General features: G+C 38.4%; 1 protein-coding gene across 1 annotated transcript in view; it reads right to left on the bottom strand.

Moving 5' to 3' along the window:
• Window positions 1–24,037, bottom strand: part of PCNX2 (pecanex 2) — a 156,482-nt gene that overhangs the window by 59,419 nt on the left and 73,026 nt on the right. The window contains exons 18-22 of the mRNA XM_086460994.1: window positions 21,747–21,839; window positions 21,157–21,307; window positions 16,974–17,115; window positions 12,177–12,354; window positions 386–496 (exon numbers count right to left, since the gene is read on the bottom strand). Of these exons, the coding sequence (XP_086317120.1) occupies window positions 386–496; window positions 12,177–12,354; window positions 16,974–17,115; window positions 21,157–21,307; window positions 21,747–21,839 (675 nt within the window). The remainder of the gene's footprint in view (window positions 1–385; window positions 497–12,176; window positions 12,355–16,973; window positions 17,116–21,156; window positions 21,308–21,746; window positions 21,840–24,037) is intronic.

Raw genomic sequence — 24,037 nt, 5'->3', positions numbered from 1 at the left:
AGCTATACGCCCAGCACTTTACAAAACTAGCTTCTGCATATGTAAAAGTCCACCCAAGTTGGAGCTAATATGTCAGTCACAACATTTTTTTCTAGATGCATCAAAAGTCAATGCTGAGGACTGTGGAAGTAAGCAATCTGCAGAATGTGGCTGGGTGGCAAGGGAGCAGGCATAAAAGACCAGTTTGAGTCAGAGTTCAGTTTCCTAGTTTCAGATCCCATGCAGCCAAGAAAGAGGGAAAACTGTCTTTCTCAGGAGATGTTCCAAACATTTTCACTTTTTAAAATAAGTTACCTCAAAACTTTGCACCTTGTTCAAACTTTGTAAATAAATTACATACATGAAGAGGAATTTAAGAACAAAGAAAAATAAATTTTAAAAGGATATGAGGTATTGCAAAGAGCTGAGCAAAAACATGGAACGATGATCCCCAGGCAATCTGCCAGGGAGCAATGTACGTCATGATGAACTGCAACTTCTGCAGTAGGTCCCATAGCTGGAAAAAAGAAAAAGAAAAAAGAAAAACATGGTGACTTTTTAGGCACTGAGATAGTTTCAATACTAATATCTGAAAGTGACACTTCTTAGAACTGTGCCCTGGAATGAATGTGAAATAAATTATATTGTATTACTAGCTTTCACGGGCTCTAAGGCCTTACTTTAGTAAGGCACAAAACTATATTCTTCATTTGAAATTCAAGCTTGCAGTAAGGTACATTTTTAACCACCATACTGAGGTAGCTCCCAGGTTACCTTTCTTCAGCAGTATGTCTGCTTTAATCAGAATGTGGGAAAACAGGTTCTGATGTTTGCTGCGTATGTCACACCAGCAGTCAGACAGTTACAGGAGAAGAGACTCCAGGAGAAAGTGGAGATAGCAAACAGAGGAAGCTCAATGTGTGGCATGCGTGGCTCTGCACATGGAAATCACACTTATTTCTGAAGAACACAACATTTTCATTTGTTGAATCAATGGGAGAAGCCATCACTGTGTAAGCATATGCTTGTCATTAACCATGAACTGTAGCTGCATTTTCAAGATCAAACCACCCTACCATAAAAACATTGTATTAATATGAATTTTTATTGTTGTGCAGTACAAACTGAAAAACACACTGAATTTATTTTTGCTTCCTATAAAATATGGTTGGTGCCGCAACTAGCGTTTTTTGTCTCAAGAATGATGTGTACTTACTCCCTAAAACAGAGTTTTTTCTCCCAGCTCCCTTGGCATCAGGCCAAAACAGATCTTATGTCTCATCTGTATTGGGGCCATCAGACTCATATTGCAGAGCGGGTTCCTGACAAACTGTCAGGAAAGATTTGGCCATCAACAGACATTAGTGCTCAACTCACACACACCAGTTGACAGTGAGACAGAAGTATATGCAGTATTTCATGCTCATATAGCAAATGTGTTGAATTTCCTATAGTAAATTTTTTATTTGAGTTAATGAAAAACAAGACATTGCCAATATCCTGAAAGACATTGAGCCTGCATCAATACTTGTATATTAAACGCTTCCAGGGAATGTTCCCAGGCACTGCTATTGTGTACGCTGTTAAATTGTTAGAAAGGTCCCTGAGAAGGTTTTGGTCTGGGCCAGCTAGCACTCTCCCAAGCAACCTCCAGGTATCCTTTTGAATGGCAACCCTGCATGGTTGATTTCCAGGTGGCAGTTCCATACCCCCACCCTGTCTATAGACCAGGAGAGTTTATTAGCATGGACACAAGCTTCCCCACGACAGCTAGCCTCAGGTACAGAGTGTGGCTCTAGGCACGCTTCATTTACTAGTGTGTGGACAGGCAGAGACCATGCACCTTCACTGGCTAATTCATTTCAGCTGTCCTTAAGTTATCACCCCTTAAGTAACACTTGGCCATCTGCATCCACATTGGCAATGCACTTACAGGATGTTTCACTGAGCTTCTCTATGAATTGTTGTAAATAACTGCAAATTAATTGGGAGGGAGTAACAATGCATTAATAGCATTCATGTGTTTTGGTCTTTGTGCTACCAAACAATCACAGAAGCAGGTGCTAACTCCAGTTACAACTGATAAACCTTCCCAGCTGAGATGCAAGCAGTGCTCCACATGCTTTCTGTGCTTTGGCATGTCTCAAATTAGGAGCAATATGCAAAATCCAAAATATGCTAACTTTTCACAGGCATACTATTTAAAACCAGTAAAGCCCTGATAAAAACAAGCTGTTATGATCTCTTCAATGCACAGCCTGGTTACCCCTACTTAGTTTAAGCATGAGAAATTCCTATCTTGCCAACTTTGTTTTCTCTCAAAAATACTACATGTGACTTGAAAACTACAACATTAGATAAAGTAGGCAAGCAAAACTGAACAGAAACCAGAACTGACTTATTTATTTGAACCCTGTTTAGCAGGCTGTGGAGTTGCTTTGTTTTCCTTAATTTTTTTATATCTGAAATGTCTGAATGAACAGCTGTGAGAAAAATTGCATCTGCTAAAAGATTTAAGTGAAAGGCTGAACAAGCTAATGACTCACATCTGAAACCTCAAAAATTCAAAACTGCAGCACAACCCCGCAAAGTTCTGCCTGTTGCAGATTGAAATCACAAAGCCATAAATAACCCCAGCTGTGTGCAAAGCTCAGGGTTCATCAAAAGGTTTTCAAGCCTCAAATAAAATTCAGGTTTTGCTAGGAAACCAGATCCAGGAGGAGACCCTTCTGGCTTCTTGTTCCATTACACAGTTTTAATCATTCTTACTATTTATACATTCTTGCAAAACATGCCATAGAGCCTAAGTTCTCTGTTGCTTCTAACAAGTCCTACGACCTCTACATTCACCGCTGCTTGAACTTGCTGTTGTTTCTTTCAAAACTTGCCTCTCACCTAATGCTCCTCCAAGGCAGGCAATGGAGCTTTTTTCCATTTGCAAGAATGTGGACGTGAGAAGAATATTCTAGGGAACCTTTCTTGGGTTTTGAGAGCCTTATGACGCTGGACCTGAAGGCCTGGAAAAGTATGATTTTCAAGGTACTGCTTTCATTAAGAGTTTTCAAGTGCTTCTATTACCTCTTCATTTACTGCTTGCAGGGCACGTTCTCCAAAACACCTTAAATTTTACATTTTACATATCTAACCATAATCGCTAAAGGTGATGTCACCTAGCAACTATAATATAGAGATTTAGGAAGGCGGGACTTGGCTTTACATTTTCTCTTTTTCATTTTGCTAGAACCATCTGAAAAAAATATTTCTCCTTGTCAGTTTTACCCAATTTACAGTATGCTTCCTCCTTTATCTGATATAGCAACTCCAAGGATTCACAAAGCACTACTGCTTTTCTCACAGAAAGAAGCTGAAGCTTCTAAAAATTGTCTCCATAAATAGGAGGAAGCTCATCCTTAGAAACAGTCATCCTCTTACCTCAACTGCAACTAACCGCACTTCAGCCTTCAGTAATTGCAAGCTAAAGAGGAAAATCTTGAACGTCCTTTTTAAATTGTCAGAAACAATGTTGGATTAGAAAGGGTTAGGAAAGCCAAAGCCCATCTGGAGTTGAATCCAGTGAGGAAAGTAAAAGGCAACAGGAAGGACTCCTACAGGTATATCAGCAGCAAAAGACAGAGGGAGGGAAAAAACATGGACTCACTGCTGAATAGGGCAGGGGACCTGATGACAAAAGGCATGGAGAAGGCCAAGGTACTCAATGCCTTCTTTCCCTTGGTCTTTACTGGCAAGCTTTTGGGAATTTGCAGGCCCCCAAGAGCTGTGGGAAAGCATGGAGAAATGAAGACACCCCAAGCAGTGAAGGATTAATTAAGGGTACATTTAAACAAACTAGACAAAATCACTTCCACAGGACCTGATGGGACACCTCAGCCCTTCTGTGATTATGTGAAATACACAACTTATCCTCAAGTAAAGCTTTGTTTCAATGAGGGTAATAACATGCTCCTGAGGGTGTGAGGTATATTTTTTAAACAGTTCTAGAAACAAAGGAGGAATCTTCCCATCTAAAGTGAAAAGGTAAAAAAAGAAAAAAAAACCAAACAAAACCAATCTGCGATGAATTTTAACCCTCTCTTTATAACGATTTCCTTGAACACGTATAAAAAGATTAATTTTTCATTAAGACTTCTGCATCTCACTTTAGGATGATTTACAAAATAATATTTTTCTTAAGTTTTCTTATATCTTCAATGTTTTCTACAGTTCCCTAAGCAGAAAAATTATACATTATTTAGGGGACAAGGTTCTAATATTCCAAGATATCTTTACTCATGTGACAGTTTTGCACAGTAAACAGTTTCTAAGTCTTTGATAAAGAGTTTAAATTATCAGAATAGTGAGTGAATTTAAACCATCAGATTCCCACTACTGTCAAGTGAAAGTGCAGAACATGGATCCATCTTTCATATTTATTTTATGTGGACACATGCATTTATCATCTTAATCATCCTTAACTCTTCTATGAGTTCTGAAGCCTCTACAGACCTCTGGCTCATAAGGTAGTATCTTATACAGCTATAAACAAATCAAAGGCAACAGGATTTCTTTTAAATCACATTAATCTTACTTAAACAAATTTAAGTAACATTATAAACTGGAAGTTAATGACAATTAGTTAACATACATTAAAAAAATATCTTGGGAGTCTGAAATATCACTAAAATGTGATCTCCTTTTCTCAGTTTGGTAGATTTCAATAAACTAGGCAGAGATTAACACCTGAATTTAAATGACAGCGAATGTGAGATGAAGACTATGCAATGCTTTCAGCTTTTGGCAGCCTTTCTATCTGTTTAGCATCTGTTGGGACTCTGTGTGGGCAGACTGCTTGGCAATACTGGGACTAAATAATGCATAAACATTAACATTTTCTTGCTAAGCTTGAATTTTGCTGTATTTTAGAAATGGATATGTACCAATTTGTTTTAAACAAAAATAACTGTCATATACATATGGCTATGTGCTCTATATGCAACACAAAATTGAGATATTAAAAAAGTTAAATGCAGAAAGCCATTATTTTCCCATTTTAAATGGGTGTTTCTTTATATTCCTGTTTAGATCCTGAAAATTTGAGACAGATTTGCGGTCAGACTCTCAGATGCTAGGGAAGTATTCAGTTTTTCATGTTAAGCTGATTCCGGTCAATTGCTAGCTCCACGTCTTGGAAGTAAATTCTAATACTTACTGTTAATTTCTTTGTGTGTGTGTATGCCAATAAAAATTAAGATACATTAAGAAGGAAAAGTTGTGTGCATGTATGTGTTTACGGATATGAAAATAAACTTTGGCAGAATAATTTTATTCTAGTTCATGGCTTTGCTTTGCAAATCATTGACTGTTTTTTTTATTTAATGCCATTTAAAACAAACTTCACCCCATGAAATCCTACAAAACAAGATTTACTGGAAATATTGAAGGTTTTTAATGTTTATGTCTTAAGTCACTGGGACATTCTATTGATGTATTTGAACAGCACCGTGTTTGAATCAACAACAAATACTTTACAGGTTGTCATTATTTGCAACTGCTTACAGAGGTTTGAAGCCTTCACATCGGGGTATTTCAAGATCATTGTCTAATGTAACATATATAAGAGGATCAAAATATAATCAGTCCAAGGCTCCGATATCAAACCTCGGAGGAATATATTCCCGAAACACAGTGTTCAGCACTTAACACCGACAGTGTACAAAACAGGCATGTTTTAAACAATTTGAGTAACAAGCCTCAGAAGCCTCTCATTCGAAGTTAAATGTTAACCATCAGGCAGAAGTCGGTATGATGAGAATTATGACAATAAAACCTAACAGCCCTGGATCTGCTCATGGCAGATGCTGCTGCTTCCTACACTGACAGCTGACAGCAAGAACCCAGGGAAGAAGCCTGTGGTACTGTAAGAAATCATCTCCCATATCTCCTGAAGTGGGCAAAAAGGACAAGATCAGAGCTAATCAGCTTAATTTGCAGAGGGCCAGACAAGCAAAATAAATCAACTGGGAGCTGCACTGATCCAGACTCTTCAGTGAAGCCTTCATAGGCATTGCTCATGCCAAGACTGTATCTTCCCAGAAATCTTATTTATTAAAAGCAGACATAAAAAAAAAAAAATGCAGAGAGTAAGTTGTGCACTGAAGTGTCAGATACTCAAGACTTCTCTTTCAGTGCCTGCACCAACAGATGCAGAACACATCCCTCTTAGCATGAAGGTACATGAATACAGTCCTCAGTGCATAGTGAGACAGACTGATGCAGGGAGCGGGTACACATCTCCCTGCACCCCTGATCTAAAGAAAAAAAAAAACAAACACAAAGAGAGAGAATATGAAATTTGGAAACAATGTCAAGAATGAAGTCTGACAAAGAGGTCAGTGACAGAAGGCTGAATGAAAAATCAATTAAACCATTTCTCCAATATTAAAAGGAAACATGAACTGTACAGCGCTCAAGAGAGTTAAGGAGTCTATGGAAAATACCACTGGGATTATCATGTCAAATATCAGATATAGCCTTGGGTATTTTACCCAGCAGAAAGTGTCTTAGCAGGGTTTGTATGCCAGATATCAAATGTTGAGGAAACAGCTGTGAGCCAAGAGGATGCAGCTGATTAAAACACTGGATGTCAGTATGTACAATTGGCAAGGAAATGGATTAAAATATGAATTAACAACTTAGTGCTATAAGCTTTGAAGTGAAACATCAGATTTAGAGAAGGATGAAAAGTCAGAAGTAGAAAGGAAAAAGAGTGAGGCTTTTGACTTAAAAGTAGCACCTAAATCAATCAATGGGCCATGCCAACTAACCAAGAGTTTTACTGCCACAAAGACAATAAAAAGATCCAATAGGTTAATTACTTGACTTCAACAAAGCACCAAGAAGGTCAATGCACTTGGTACCACTTTCTCATAAAATAAGGAAAATAAGATGACACACATAATTTCTTTCCTGTCCAAGGGATTGTGTTGTGGATGTCGTAAGTTAAGCCTGATCAGCACAGGTCTGGCAGGTTGTTACAAACTGCCTGTCTTAGCTGGAGTTACTTTGACATAAAGATCATCTTTTATAAACGTGTGACACTGGATATTACGGCAGACAGAAATATACGTAAAGAGAAAAATTCTTATAAAAAAATAAAAATTTGGATTCCTTATTAGCTGGAAAATGTATTCTGGGAAAGAAGAAAAAATATCAGACAGGGAAATTGTATTCTTAAGTGAGCTCAGCAGGGGTAAGAGTACTTAGGCAAATGAATTCAGTGTTAATGAAGGCAAATTTAACAAGCTCTGGTTCTTTGATTATTTTGCCTTATGCATGAAGACAAATTCAGAACCCTCAGAGGACTTGACTATAAGAAAATGTAAGGTGATTTAATATTTTAGTGTTGCTAATTAGTTCATCCACACACAGAAATTAAGAGACCATTAAACAGCCTGCCAGTAACATATAAGACACTGAAAGAGATAAGAAATTGTAGTCCTATACATTAGAGGGTTAACAACACTGGGTCTTATCATTCCCATCCAGATCTGCATAGCAGATAGGTGTGTAAGCTAGGGATGGTTCTTTCCTTAAGGCTTAAAGGAAGCTATGCAGATTTGTCAAAAAAACACATTCTAAAGTACAGGTATCATCTCTCAGTTGTGCTCTACAGATGAAAGAGTTGCTGGTAAAAGAGCCATTTTACCACAATTTGCCATACAGGAATCTCTAACATGATGTTAGTTGCTCCCAGTAGTGAATAGACTGGCAAAAAAACTCCACCTGTTTTTTGTACTGGCCAAGTGAGTACTACAGCCAGAAGCACCCACATTTGCACTACCAAGTTTTTTGGCTGTCTTTGCTCCTTCAGCTCAACATCAGCTCCACTTGTGGTTCCAAAAGCAGTTCAGGGAGATGCTATGACCCCTCTCCACCAGCAAGACTTAGAGGATGCCCATGGCACTGGATGAAATGGAAAGCCATGTCTTTAAGAGAACACAGCAAAAGACCGGGGAAAAGCCTTGTCCTGAGCACCTTTGTTAACACTCAGCCAGTTCTAAACCAATATCCTTACCGTTTGAATGATTTGCATTGGTTTCTACTTCACTTTTAACAATACCTGTTCGTTCTTGAACAACTGTTATTCCAGACACCCTTTAAAAGCAGCTCACATATCTGCCAAGAAGGGCAGTGCTGGGCACATTTCCCCCTTTTTTTTTTTTGATCACACTGAAGAAAGATGGACTAGATGAGCTATAACATGCACACACATGTACTCTCCCTCTCATATATGTGTTACACGCACTAGAGTTTTTCCTCAGTTAAGTATTATGCCAGTAGACATCAGAAGGATGGAAGAAAGGCCCATCTTTTCATCATTCCCTAACAGTTTATTCAAACTGGTTAATATTCCCACATTTTTTACCCTATTACAGAAAAAGTCTCAGAGTTTTTCCTACTGTTAGAAGTCTAGGAAGAAATCTCCTATGTCCTGTTATGTATTCCATGTTTGCTATGCCTATGAAGAATATATTCTCAGTTATTTGTGGGTTTCCATTTTCAACTAGTATGAACATTCTTATTAACCTTTGCACTGACATCACCTCCTAAAAAGTCCAGGGAGAACAACTGGCTCATTTGAAAAGTTTACACAGAGTCATGCAGAGCAAGACGACTTGCTTGATTATCCGGTTTGAATTCCTGCAGGGTATACATCAGAGCATGACACCCACAATTTTTGAATGAGCAACCACATACTTTTAAAAGGCCATTCGGCTCTGACTTGAAGAATATAGATGACAGGAGTTTTGGGCAGAAGAATCCCAGGCTGTAGCCAAGGACACAAACTGGGCTGGCTACGTGGAAAGTCTTAGCATGAGAAAGATGGAGAGGTCCTGTTCCACTTGCATTGAAAGCTGCAATCATTCTTAAAAATAAATAAGACATTCTTTCCTAAATGTTTATCTTGCTCCTTTCCCAAGGCAATCTGAAAGACAGAAGAGCACACTGCATACACCTAACCAACTTTTAGCACTAAGTTCTCACATTTCGCAACTTGTCAACATGTAAATAGCCAATGATTTTTAAAAAGAACTGAATTAACGGCGTCACCTTAATAAGTCCTATGATATTAAAAAGACAAAAAAAAAAATCTAGATTGATTAAAAAAATCCTCAGGAATAGAACTGAATAGACTCTGTTGTTCTCTGTGTTACCCTAGTGTGGGTGGTTTGGCTATTTGCAAAGAGATAAAAAGCTGTGAGCAGCAATTTGGACTTCCATGCCTCAACTTGTTCAGGGAGCAATATGCTTATTTGGAGCTTCTCATTTGACTAAACTACATTAAATCAACAGCACAATGTGGAAAATGAGGGAAGTACAATCACAGAGATATTCAGAAATATTCTACCCAACATTATTACCAAAGTTTTATTCAACATAATCTGCTCCAAGAGTCACTAGTGCAGTTGTGAATGTCCGCTGGATTTAGAAGCCTTCTTCCCCAGTGCCTGGCAGAAGAAAATAAATGCTTTACTACCACAGTGCTTTGAGAGCATGAAATACTTTTTTGTTGGGTAACCATGCTTAAAAATTACCATCACTATGACTAAGGCACAGCACTTCTAGTGTTCCCTGATTCAGAGGGTGGTAAGTTGACATTTTCAATAAGCAAGCAGAAATCAGCCATGACTGTAATAAGTTCTGCATAGCCAAAGGTGATGCTAATAGAGACTATTTCAGGTTTTGTTATCATAAAAATGACTGAACTACAGATGGACAGAATCTGTGAAGACCCATAAAGCTTTTAGGGACAAGGGTGGATACAGCTTGCTTGGGGCCTATAGTATGGAATAACCACACATCATCTTTATCCGTTACTAAAGTTCCTCAATATTGAACTAATTAAAGCTCAGACCTTAATTAGGGTAAAGAAAAAACTTACGCCCTTTAAGATTTGAAATTAATAGGTCTTTAATTGCTATCACCTGCAATGCTTTTTTCAGATTGGCTTTAATGATCATTGTGTAACTGTTCAAGTGTAATATAAAAAAATCACCTGTTTAATTTCAATTTTTAAAAGTGGAACAAGGACAAGTCCACTTGATGAACTAATGACCTGCAAAATTTCAGATATTATCAGATAGGAAGATGGCAGATCAATGCTAAAACTACATTTTCAAAACATGTCTGTAGTACAAGTTTTCAGTCTGCTAGGGTAGTAGCTGTTCTAGCAAACACCTCTGTTTAATTGGGTATGCATCCTTCCTGTCTCATTCTTATTGCTATCACTAGTCTTTCTACTGTAAACAGTAGCTTCAAATAACCTAAGCAACTCCCCTCAAAAAAACCCATTGAACAGACTTTACATTTCTCTCTTCCAAAACCATCCAATATTCCACACCACTATTTTGTGATATGCTCACAAGGTCAACATTTTCAAAGAATTAATGAATAGTGAGATGTTCAATTCTGTGGTGCTGATCTTTTGATCCTGTAAAGAGGTTTTTGGAGAATGAGTTTTAGGGCTAAATAAACCATTGTCCAGACATGGGATGTCCACTGATGCATATCACTGACTATCTTCTCTGGAGACAGAAGTTCACCCCTTACTCTAGGGAACACGGTAATGCAACAAATACTGAAAACTGCCACAATGCACAGCCTCTGCATCACTTTCACTGCTCATCTTTCGCTCCAAGCCAAGAAGCTTAAAAAATTACTCTAACTCTATTTTAGGATCACAGAGCATGGGGCTGGGGCACTTTTTAAAGCATGGCTTTCTGTCACCTCTTCTGCCATCCCTCCCCAACTCTTGCCTCCTCACCTCAGCAGAGAGAAAGCAGAACAAGAGGTCTGAAGATTGAAGGATTAAAGCAGGTGAAGCTCCTGCTGGAGCATGGTCCCAGAGTTCAGAGAAAAAGAGCCCAAGTTCCCTCACTAAGTTGTTATTCTTCCCTTTTCCTCCCTTACAGTTGCACAGAAACAAACCAGGAAAAGCATTTAATTTCTGCTTCACTCTTGCCTGAAAGACTGGGAACTCCCAATGTAACAACATTGAACTCAGCCTTTCCTTAAGAAGCCTGAAACTTCCAGGTGGGCACAGACAGCAGTGTGAGCTGATGCTCTTTGTGTAGAGGGGCTAAATACCTCAGCGTGCACTGTTGGGCATCTCCACAGCAGATGCAGCAGTCAATACGGAACCATGTCTTTCTCCTCTCAGAAATTAAGTGGTGCTAGCTGGGTCACACTCGCATATAGAGGAGGAATATTTTAGAAAAAGAAACCAACCAAACAAGCTGACAAAACAACCCCACAACTAAACCAAACCCCTCACCACATTTATCCCTGGACAAACTGTATCATAGGACCAGATTATCCTTGAGGTCCCTTCCAACCTGGTATTCTACGATTCTATGTTATGGCAATCAGGGACCAATAAGTTTAAAAACAAAATACAGAAGAATTTGTCAAAGCTTTAGGAAAGTCTCCAGTACTTTATCAACTTTCATTACGTTATCAGTTAAACCTGCTTCTTTCAGTGAAACAGAATAGATAGCAAATCAAGACAGGATCTGATCTGACTGATGCAGAATGGTGTTCTGTTTGGTTTTTTTTTTAAAGTAAATTCAGCTACAGCACACTCCAAGAGTTAACAACGTAAAAGAGAGGAAGGAGCTCTGAGGTTAAGGTTAAGGTCGGCATCACAAGGATAACAGAATGAAAATAGGAAAAGAAAAATGTTAAGGCTGACATTAGGAAAACATTTATTATCATGAGGATGATTAGATAATGGAATAATTTCCCAAAGGAAGTTGTTGAGTCAAACACCAGAGGCATTCAAAGGAAACCTAAATAAAAACACCAGGCGATTGATCTGGAGGGCAGCCCTGCACTAATGACCCAAGAGGTACTTTCCAACTCACTGAGGATTCTCCTCTTGAAAACAACAATTCTGAACTTTCTATAGCAACATGCGAAGAAGTATAAGCAAAACATTGCACAAAACCAGGGATGACATTTAACTGGAACTTTGTTTTCAGCTTACAGATTTTTTTCATCTATAGTGCCAATGATCTGTGCCTATATATGCATTCATACTTCTAAAAAATCCTACCACATATTGATCAGCACAGTGACATTGAGAACATAAAGGTATGAAATACATTTTCCAAAGAAATTACAGGAGCTATAAAACTTGCCTTATGAAACACGATGGACATCATGAAGAAATCCAGCAAGAAATTTTCTGAAATGTCTCTATAGTCAAACCGGAAGAAGATTACAGTAAAGCTCAAAGTAACAAATTGATTAATAGGATTACAGAATGAGGAGCGGAGGAGTTTCATGCCAGCAACTGTTATCAGGATAATATCACAGCTGTAAGAAAGGCAGAAAGAAAAACCTAATAAAGTCAAAGTCATAAAGCATGACATTATGAAGCTCTTAAATACAAACAGTTGTACCAGATTGCCATGTATACCTAAATCTACACATATTATTGATTTCTGATATTAATCCTATGTTCTTTTAATAATCACATTTTTTATACCCATGTGCAACTTCATATTTTTCCTTTATCATTCTCACAGACTTGTAATCTGTAATAAAGAACTCTGTACTATTGACTACTAAACCCCAAGAATCTAGAAAGGATATTTTTATATAGCTGTTAAAATAAAAATTTAGTTTTGGAAATATCTTGGCACTTCCATTAATACATTACTGTAATTTGAAAAAAAAAAAATATCTTGAACTCACTCCAGGATTTTTTTTAATACTAGAAATTTCACTTGATGAAGCAGTTTATAGTTATTCTCCTAATTTCATTACACAAAATGCCAAAATTCTGCCTAGAAACAGCCATAGACATGAAGTGCTTGAAATTCTTATCATATTTCTTGATCAAAAGGTCATCTATTGTATATAGTAATTACTTCATCACATGAAAAGAAATTGTGTGTTACATCTATGTGTTGTAAAACGCATACAGTCTGCATTTTACTCTCCCTTAGTATATTCCAGAGAATGAACTTAAGCTGAGAACACTAAATAGTAAGTGCCTACAAAGAAAATCAAGAAGTCCAATCTTTAAAAATCAAAGTGGTCGCTCCTCTATCTCCAAGATAACGTTTCTCTCTTAACTTTCCAGAAAACTACAGTTTTCTGTGTAAGAAAAGAAAGCACAACTATGTGAGAAAGAAAGATGGAGGTAACGTGTTGGCACCCCTTGAATTTAAAAAAAACACTCCAGTCTCTGGACATATATTTGAACTTACAGACTTAAGGTTGTTTATATTTTTAAGTTTCGGTTTTAAGATACTTTACAGAATTAGAAAGATGGTCTTGCTTGGACAGCAATTTTGATATCTCAATAATACAGCCTATTCTGGGGGTTAGCTCCTAGAAAAGTTACTTTTTAGATCACCTGGGTTAGATGGTCACTCCCCTGAGATGCAACACAGTACTGGGCTACACGCCATGATGCTTGCATCGTTCTGTATTTTATTCAATCACCACTAAAAACCCAGGAACAGAGTCAGGAGTAGGAATTGGAACACATGATTCCCCACTCCTATAAGAATTTCCTTACCACCAGAGCAGGAGGAATCAAGAGCAAGCCTCTAGTTTCCTAGTAAGTGCTTAACAGTTGGACTCTTGTTAAATGAAATGGGCACCTTCTCCATCAAGGTTCTTAAAAGGAAGGAAATCAAAGCAGTATTTTGTGAACTCAATCCTGATCACATACTGGGGATGCTGCAAAAACAGCTTCAGATCAAAAGCTTTAGGTTTCTGGGTTTCTGGGTTCTAGTCAGGATAAGACAATTGATTTATTCAGAAAGTTCTGGGCATGTTCAGAAGTATATCTCAAGCCTCCTAATGAACCTCCAAGTCAAATTCAGGAGTATTTAGTGATATTAGGTACCCTCAGAGCTTTCTGACAGTTGAACAAGTATATTTGGATTGCAGTTTTGCATGTTGATGCCCAAGAACCATACCGAAAAGACAACCCAAACTTAATAGACGTGTACAAGGAAATTCCTGTTAACTGAAAGCCAGGTGACTTCTCTTAAGTAAATTAAGCACATTCACCTTTTGGGAGATGCACTGGGTTTTTTTCATGCTGGTGAAAATAGATAGGAGACTCCAATGTATAATGACTGACTCAAAGCAGGCCAGTTATTTGCAAAATGCATGGAAGGTTCTCCTCCATCCTGCTGCAAACCAGGAGAATAACTGCTGCCATGAGTGACACTTGGCAGACCAGAAAGCGCTAAAAAGGTTTTTGTCATTATAGAAAGGCTCCTAAGTCTGTACATTTCCAGGCTGATTTTATTTTACATGGTATTTATTCATTATTGTGTATCTTCCATAATGCAGATGCAACTTTACTTGAGTGTGGGTCATTCTAAAGCATCACCAGGACACCACTGTTGGAATGAAATGCCAAGCTTGACCTTATTTCTCACCCTGTCAAAGCTTTTCTTTTCAATTTGCCCCAGATTTCAGAATGGAAAATCTAACGATTAAGCTAAATAGACTCTGAAGCCACTAGAAGCCATTCCAATGTGTCCTGTATGAACCGGTCAGGTCTTGCATTCTTCAGAAAGAAGAGGATTCTTACAACATGGAGGCATTTTCACACAGAAAACTTGAGATCATAGAGCAAAAGGAAGGCTGTTTACTCACTGGATCTGTTAACGTGTCGAAAATTTCACCAAAAAAATGACATTTTATAAAATAATGCTCCCAGGGATAACAGAAAATAATTTGCTAGTTATCCCTCTTCTTTAAAGATATTGCCACACAAGAAGCTTTTCCTGGGGCCTTAACTCCCAGCAGAGAGATACGTGTGTGTGTGTGCTTGTTTCTGAAGCTTCTGTGGCAGGTAACATGGGCAGGCTTTTCAGCTTGTCAGTATGGGTCCCACTAATAACCAGCACATCAGGGCCTGGAAAGCTCAAGCAAACTCCTGACTGTGAAGGAGCTGTTCTGCCTCCTCAACAAGCAAACCACTTCAGTCCTTTAAAGCAAGATGAAGCTTCTTTAAAAAATACACTCAAATTGAGGAAAAACTCCAAAAATCAAATAATGCAAAACGTACGACCTCAGACAATTCCAGACACTGAGCAGGGAAGTGCCACCCTACCTGCTCTAAGGCACAATGTGGTCTGATCTTTGGGTGGCAAATAACTAAGGAATGTTCCAACAACAGAAAACGGGTATTTACATATTAAAGCTGAGAAAGTACAACCCTCGGTTACACTGTATATGGAAGGAGTAAGGAGAATCTGGGATCCCTCACAGGCTTACAGAGTTGAAGAGAAAGAGGCAGGATCTGAAGGTGAATGTTTTGTGTGTGGGGTTTACATGGTAGCTGTAGGGGCAGGGTATTAAAGAGGAGTGCCAGAGAAGAAGGGATACTAGGAGTGTTGCAGATAGACCTCAGTTACAAGAAAAAGGAGAAAACATGGGTTTTAAGTCCAAGGTGATCACACAGACACAAGGCGGACAGGGAAGGAAAGGACTGTCATGGTATTCCCCTACAGGCCAAACAAGCAAAAGCAAACAAATGTAATTACACCCTTTAATCTCAAGATGTCTAGGGGACTGACTCACTACTTCTGAACACTTGAGGGAGGTGATACTTTAAAGTGCAATCTACCTCGGAGGAATGACTATGTAAAAATAACACCTTCCTAACCCTACATATTTGCTCTGTGCATGTATTCAGTCACGTCTGCTAACTAGTGACAAATGACATTTTGATTACTTTTTAGTTCTCCCAGCCTCCCAGAACCAAAGAGAGGTGTGAGTGTGAACTCAGTTTCACCCTGGACAATACACTCCTGAAGCACCTTGGCTTTAGCATCTCCCAAGTGCCTGGGGAAAAAAGGTCAATGGGGAACTACACAGGCTACCTCTGAATGACCCTCTGGAAAAGCAGTTGTCTGGGAGGAATATGGAGAAAATTTGACTAACGCCCTAGTCCTAGTTTCGGCCCCTAAAAGCAGGGACCACCTTTTCTTTATAGTTGTGTATTCCCTAAAGCTGTGTTGCTCTTCAAGAGAGAATAATAATTAAAAAAACATGCAGTTTTTACATTAAAGTTCTTTTATCTAACATTTAAAGGGAAGAATCTAAATTACTATTAACACTGAGGGACTCCCCCTCCTCCAGCAGGTTTTCCTGCTACTGAAACCTTCCCTCCTGAACACAGGCTGTTTCTTTGTTTTCATTATCTGCATCACTGTCATTCTGATAAAAAGACTGCAGAAACTCTGCTCACTGGGGATACTGCAGTCACTAAGCCTGCTGAATATCTGCAGTAGGCAAGTCACTGACCAAAATATTTACCATAAAAGGCTGTCTGCAAAGATCATACTGTGTTTTCACAGATCAGCATCACCAGTTCTGCTTAATATCAGAGACATCAGACTTTGGAAAAAACTTACATCCCTACCTTTCTCAAACCTCTCTTAATGCAGGACTACCCCCCCATTCTACACTGTTGAATATTTTATTCAGTCTTGCTTTAAAAGACTCGTGTGGTGAAGCTTCCAATAACTCCTTCGGGAGACTACACCATAGTCTTAAAAATCCTCAGTTACGAAATGTTTCCTGATATCCAGCCTAGATCTCTCATTTTCATCTCATTAATTCTGGTTACCCCACTGTGTTTATGCCCATCAAACACCTGCAGCCTAGTATAGTGTGTCTTGCTTTTAATTGACATTTAGACATTCCACATATACCTATATATAGTTCTTGAATCTTTTAATTTCTGTCTCTCTCACTGGAGTCATGTCTTAGCATGTGCTAAGGTAGTTTTGCTTTTTTCTTTCAGCAGAGCCAATGAATATTGTATACTGAACTAATAATACATAAAAGCAAACTGTGACAAGCAAATAGAGTTAAGATATACATTTCATTTCTCAATCTTCATTCTAAAACCAAATAGTCTACTAATCATATGCTTTGAGTTATAATCTACTTACTGTGTACCAAGCTTCTTGTATTTACTAATTGAGAAAGCATCAATGGTGAGGGCATTCAGTATTATAGCGGGATACAAAATGTATTTCTCAAAGCACTGAAGCCACACATAGAGCCTTTCAAACCACATCAAATGAGCAGCATCTGAAATAGAAATTCAGATAACAATTTCACCCAATTATCAGCATGCTTTGCACTGCAATACCGTAAGAGAAATGAGTTCGCGCACATTAATAATCAACCAACTAATTTATGAAACAATGGGATTCATAATTCTTTCACAGCAGAGAAATCATTTTGTCCTCTGAATTTAGAGAGTATGTGTTTTGCGGCTTGTAACTACACTCATGAGAAATGCTCAGAAACTAAAATAGATGGTACACGCTAATTGGTAGTTTCTACATAATCCAATTACAAGTCACTATATTAAATAGCACTCTTAGTGATGTAATGACTCCGGAGAGGCCCTCTCCAGCTCTGGCACTGACCTGGTGGATGACCTAAGGAACCTCATTTGAGCCCTGTGCTTCTCCTTCCCCACCTTATAGTGGCAAAACACCATTCATTAGACTGCAAAGTATCATTGACCTCATTGATAAATGAAATATCCTTTGAGATCTAAAGACTGAAGAATTAACAGGAGCTAGAAACTGTCATAGATGTTTCTCAAAACACTTGAACAGCCATTGTAAAAACTATCTACCAGGACCACATCACTGACCAGTAAAGAATATCTTTTTTTGCAGTAGACTTTTCTAACAACATCACAATGCTTAATACGAGTATTAAACAAGAACTGAATGCTCTGTGCAATCCAGCTGCTCTGAGAACTCAGGTGAACTAGGTGCAGAAACACTTGCTTACAAGTAACAATAACGTTTTTATTCTCAACTGAGCTCAGCTAGGCAAGGTTATTGGAAAAAACAGTGAACGCAAAAAGGCAGAACTTGGTATTGACTCAGAAATAACGATGGCAGCTACTGAATTTCAATACTCTTCCCTGCGGAAATGAAAATAATCATGTATATATACATCCCACCCTCCTACATACACCTTTTCAATGATAGGCAAAGAAGACATGCTGAATCAACAAGATTTGTACGTTCTGCAGACACAGTTGTATACGCTCAAAGAGAAAGATCTAAAAGCAATCCTTCCAAATTAGCTTTAAGTTATGCTTTGCCAGCATCTTAAGCTAAGCCAATGCTCCAGCAAAAATCTGCCTTCAGAAAATATGATTAGCTTCTGTTCCTTGTTATAACGTAAAAATATTTCCTTCTCTTTTTACCCAAAGATCACTTCCTAAAAGTTCACACAGCGAAATGTCCATTTTGGAACCTAGATGTTATTCTCCATTCCTCTCTCCCCATCCTGAACTACAAATTGCTCTCAGAGTTCCACTCAAGAACTTCATCCAGCTGCCCAAAGCTGAGCTCTGTGTAAGAACTCAAGCTTGAATAAAGAGATGTGCATATCAAGTAGACCAAAAAGCTCGTATCCGCAGAAGCAGAGATGTGTGCAGACAATGCAGACAGGAAAAAAAAAAAAAAAGCTCACATTCAGAGGGGGCCCAGGGAAAGACATGGCTCATTTGAAAATGGCTTACATGAATCTGTGGGGTATAAAAGCAGTGCTGGGGAGGAAGGAGAAGAAAAAATAGTCTCTGGTGTTTCACTCAGTCATGCGCTACTTTCTACACATCTACTATACCATAAGCTCATACATGTTGACCTCAGTCTTTCTTCTGACAGCCAGGCAAAACAGTGACAAGTAATAAATGAGTTATCTAGTAGGTGCATCATGAGAACTGGTCTGATAATTGCTTTTCTGTGGAAGGCTTGAAAGTTTGAACAGCTCATCCAGAGTCTGTGAAACAAAGCCAGGAATAAACTTGTGGAATTGCCATTACCAGCTGCTCGTCTAACTGCAAGCAATCATTCGTCTCCCCATAGCACTACATTTGTCAAAATTAGGAAGCTGAAAATGAAATTCTATGCAGTAAAAGCTCCTCCCAGACATCTTGTTTTGTGTACTTGTCCCTTCATTGTCCACACCTGACAACTACAGGATACTGTCCTTTTCCAGGCTTCTTCTCCTATACAAACAGGGAACCTTTAAGTTCAGCTCCTAAATTTTTCTTACAGGGTAAAAGAAAGACAGCCTGTCAGACATATCTATCAAAAGGATTACATCACGTTTTCCTCAGCCTGTCTCATCTCAGGACATGATAAAAAGCCTCTGCAGTAGCCTAAGGGACTGAAATACACATATATATATATATATTTTTTTTTTTTTACTCTTGTTTTCTAACACACAACACCAGACACATTGCAATAATATTTAAGCCCCAAAGTGCAGAAATGGACTACGTATAAAATGAGGACTGCAAAAGAAGGAAAAAAGCCTGTTGCCCACAGCAGGTAGCATGGGAAATGCAGCTGATCTCAAAGCAGAAGAAAACACATCTGTGGAGATCAGTCTGGCAGATCTCTACCCTCAACCTTTTCAAAAGCCGAGTCATTGCATTTAGAAAATGATGTTTTCTGACAAATGAAGACAGACTTAATCAGGAAAAGGGAAAGAAACCCTACAGTAGTCTTTTATGATTAAGTGATGTAACAAACAATAAAAGTTGGGTATTCATCAGAACTACTGATTATCAAGGAAAGGAAGCCCTGAACAACGTTTTCAGTTGGGCATGATCCTTAATAAGATTTATATTTCTACTACATTTTCCTTGGTGCATTGCAGTAAAAGCTAGAAGGCAACCTTCAATCAAGTCTCTTGGGTACTTTTTTCATACTCAGTCCTTGTTTGGAAAGTAATCATTTTGAAGACCAGATTTTTTTTTAAAAAAAGATTTAAACCCTTAATGCATGGTTTTGCAGAGAGTGATCTGAACTCTTTTGTTGTCTAGTTGAAGAACAGACTGAAGTCCCTCAGCAGACTGTGTTCTGACAACACTGTCTTCAAACACCTCAGGAACATATATTGAGAATGATTAAGGCACAGGATCCATCAAGAAATGACAAGCACGCTTTTGGCTGGTAGCAAAGGCAAGATGAGAGCTGGGGGGATGAGGGGGAAGCTGTGCTTCTCAAAGTACACTGGCTGCTTGCAGAAATAACTGTATCAGAACAGGAAATCAGACCTCGACATACTAAAATATTTACTGATACTTGCATGTATCAGAGCATTACCCACTGAAGCCAGCAGGCATTAGCAAGAACAAATGTCAAGAAAATTTCACAGTTCCTTTCAATTTTAATGTTTCTCTAAAAGTGTTATGATGGAAATTAGAACTCTAAGTTGCACTATCCTTGCTGTGCAAATGATATAGTTATATGTCAGAAAGTAGAAAAAATTCTGCCTCAATTTCATCAATCATTTAAGTTTTGAAAATATATAAAATGCTAATGCATTAAGCATAAACTATAACATATCAAGCAGCACAGCAAGTAACAGCACTGTAATGTAAAAGCAAAAGAGGATGGCTTCTGAAAGGCCACTTAGGGCCAGTAAGATGATTAAAGGACAAGAGTATTTGACACAGAAGAGGCTGAGAGAGCTGGGATTGCTTAGTCTTGAGAAGAAAAGGCTCCGGGGGCATCTTATTAATGCCTGATTAGGGGCATTTTTGTGGTATAAATACCTGATGGGGAGGGTAAAGTTGATGGAGCCAGACTGTTCTCAGCAGTGCCCAGTGACCGGACAAAAGGAAAAGGGCATGAACTGAAGTTCCATTTCAAGGTAAGAAAAACAAAACAAAACCAAACCAAAACAACCTTTCTCACTGGAAGGATGATCAAATGCTAGGACAGGTTGTCCAGAAAGGTTGTGGAGTCTTCATGCTTGAAGATATTCAAAACTGGACACAGCCTTGAGCAACCTGCTCTAGCTGACCCTGCTCTGAGCAGGGGTGTTGGACTACACAATCTCCAGATGTGCCTGCCCAGCCTCAGTCCAGCTGTGCAGTGGTCTGAGGAAACTACTTTTACAGGTTCACAGATTTGCTGGTGATCCAAGGGAAAAAACTGAAATGATGGGCTAGGCATGCTATTCGAAAGAGGGAAATGTAAAGCATAATTTATTCTCCCTGCTCTGTTCCTTCTGTATTTTTTTTTTTTAATCAAGACAAGCTGCAAGTCACTGCATCCATCGCTTAGAAAAGATTTTATTACAAACCTCTCACTTCTCGTTGCTGGTGCTCTTTGCTTTTAAGTATGGGGTGGGAAATCCACAGCCAGGGGTGATGCTTGCGAAGCTGAGGAAGTACGTAATGTGTTACAAATCCCACAGTCCATGCTAAAGCAAACAGAACAATGCTGAGAAATGGCTGGGTCAAAAGAGAAAAAACAAAACATGGTTATAATTTACAAACAACATTTTTATATACAACTTGGGGTTTTAAACATTTGTTAACAGTTCCTATAATGGTGTTTTTGTGCAATTAATTTTTATTCCTATGTTCAAACTCTCCGAGTCCATAGGTGGATATGGATTTTGAAATACGTATTTTGCACACACAATTAACCAATTTTTTTCTCCCTAATTGGAGGAAAAAAAGGCAAGTGATCATGCTTATTCATTCTGTCCCCCAGGTTCCATATCATAAGAGAGCTGTGGATATACAGAGGTTTAAGGAAAGAGACATCAAATAAGTAACACTGAAATTAATGCAAATATCCATAAACTAACTGCCTTGCACACAAAAAATGTTATCATGGCCAGTAATACTGGGGGTGGGGTGGGGCAGGGGAAGGACAGATACACACCCTTAATGATAGAAACACAGTACTGGCACTGACAGCAAATGACAGAACAGCAGCCGCTGTGCAGACAATGAGATCCGATTTCAAGATTTCTTTCTGTGAAAAGAATCATTTTATATAAAATTAGCAAGCCAATACTATTTTAACCAAAGTAAACCACTCTGTACTCATTTACTCACAGTCTGCATTGTGATAAGGCTAATCAGCACTCCCTGACACAAAAGTATTTTCTCTATGCTGCTTTTGTGAATTATTTCTTCACACTCTAGGTTTGTCAAAGTAATCACATTTAAATTCATCATGCCTAATTTTAAATTATATTTTTAAATAAGTTAGTTTTAAGACTGGAGAAATTAAAGCAATACATTTTTATACCAGGGCTGATTCTGTTTAAGGAATATAACTCTTTTACATTATGACTTTTTTATTTTTTGGAATCAAAATTCTGGTTCCATTTCCTATTTGCAAGCATTAAGATTTCTCCAGATTACTTTCTCTTGCATTACTAAAATGACTCATGCTTTTCTGTAATGTCTTCAGAGACACGAAGTTAATACATTTATTATGTTCTAAAGTGACATGTCCCATTCTCTGATTTTCTGTATCAGAAGCCAAATTTTGGCAAGATTTTATGGATTTCAGACAAGGCCTTTTTCTAGTGTCACTGAATGATAATGGACACGTCTGCCTTTACATAAAGATCTATAACCAGGGTAGGAGTAATTTCGTTTCTAAAGATTGGAAAATATCACTCCTTCCAGCCCGTTTTTCTTGTGATTAAAATGTCATTCTCAGTAAACAAATAAACAAGATAAGCTTGCGATCTGTGCGATCTTCTGTATTGTACTTTGGAGGTCACCCAAATGCCTTTGTGAGTAAATTAAAATCTTGTCTTAGATTTATGAGGAGGTCATTTAAGTTCAGCACTCAACAGTACTGCTAAGTTACCAAATGAGAAACTATTTGTAGCTCTTGGTTTAGAAACTGACTTATGCTTTAATTCAAAGGCATCTAGAAACACACACGAAGTGCAACACTTTTGTTAAGAATTAGAAGCCCATCCGATTTCCTGGTGCTGCAATCTAGATAGTCTTTACGGATCTCATCAGAGAAAAAGAAAGAAAACTGAAATAATGATGGGATAGCAAACCTACAAATAAGGGAGATAAAAAGAAAGCAAGCAGAAAAGTGAACAACAGAAGGGTTGCGAATTACAGGGGAAGCTGGTAGCAACCACTATATTTAGACTGCCTGTGGCTCCCTGTTACGAAAGAACCTTCTCAGTAAAAGGTCACAAGCATCAGCACTTCCACTTACTGCAGCAGGCCTTTGAAATTCAGCAGGACTAAAAAGCCTTTAGGCTCTAGAAGTACTTTTGCTTTGTCCCAGGAAACTCCAATCCAGTTTAGCTGAATTCTCAAGCCATCACCACTGTCATTTGCTTTCCCAGGCTGCTCAGGATCACATACCTCCAAAGGACAGCACTCCCTCCCCTCTGAAAGCTATGCCCTTTCCAGACAGCCCTGTACTCCGCATGGACTATCGGCTGGAAGGTGCAGGAGCAGAGTTAGGCCTTCCTAATTCTTTCTGACCGTCTTTTCAAAACACAGCCCTACTAGCCTTGCTTCTTGTCCATTGTACACAATAGGAGAACCACAACAGAAGGGACTTCACAGGAAAGGCCATCTCTTCCCTGAACAAATCTTTGATCCCTGCCTACCCCCACAGGTCCTCTCTGTTCAGTCCGGACCTCCTCTCAACTAGCAAGCTGTGTATCCATCTGTAACTCAAGTGGTTTTGGTATGTGGAGCAGTACTGAAAAATCGTGGTCAAGACCCTGATAAAGATGGATAAGGGAATTATTACCAATGCATGTAACGGAAATAGCTCTTTTTTTAACCTTTCCAAATCTTTTTAAAGATGTTGCATACAAAATCTATGTAAAGCAGCAGTATTTAGCTTGTAAAATTCAGCATCTGAGAAAGTTAAGCAGTGCCAGATTTACATGGCACTATTTCAGCCCTTTTGTGAACACATATTATAAAAAGTCTTGATCAAGTATCATTCTCTGCACAGCTGAATCCAACCTCTCAATAATTTAAAACAAGCTTATAAGAAAAACAAACACACTCCAATCATACTTTCAAGCTCTTCCGTACAACCAGAAAGGATTACTATTAAAATAACTTATTTCTCTCACAAACAGGCAACTGAACAAGCTGCCATTTTAAGAACTACATCAAATATCAATAATTTATCTGTAAAATCAGCAGAGGAGATAATAACAGACATTT

The sequence above is a fragment of the Leptosomus discolor genome, chromosome 2 (assembly GCF_034619465.1).
Source record: "Leptosomus discolor isolate bLepDis1 chromosome 2, bLepDis1.hap2, whole genome shotgun sequence".
Lineage (NCBI taxonomy): Eukaryota > Metazoa > Chordata > Aves > Leptosomiformes > Leptosomidae > Leptosomus > Leptosomus discolor.
The sequence above is the reverse complement of the archived record's forward strand: the minus strand, read 5'-3'. Positions and strand labels throughout refer to the sequence as shown.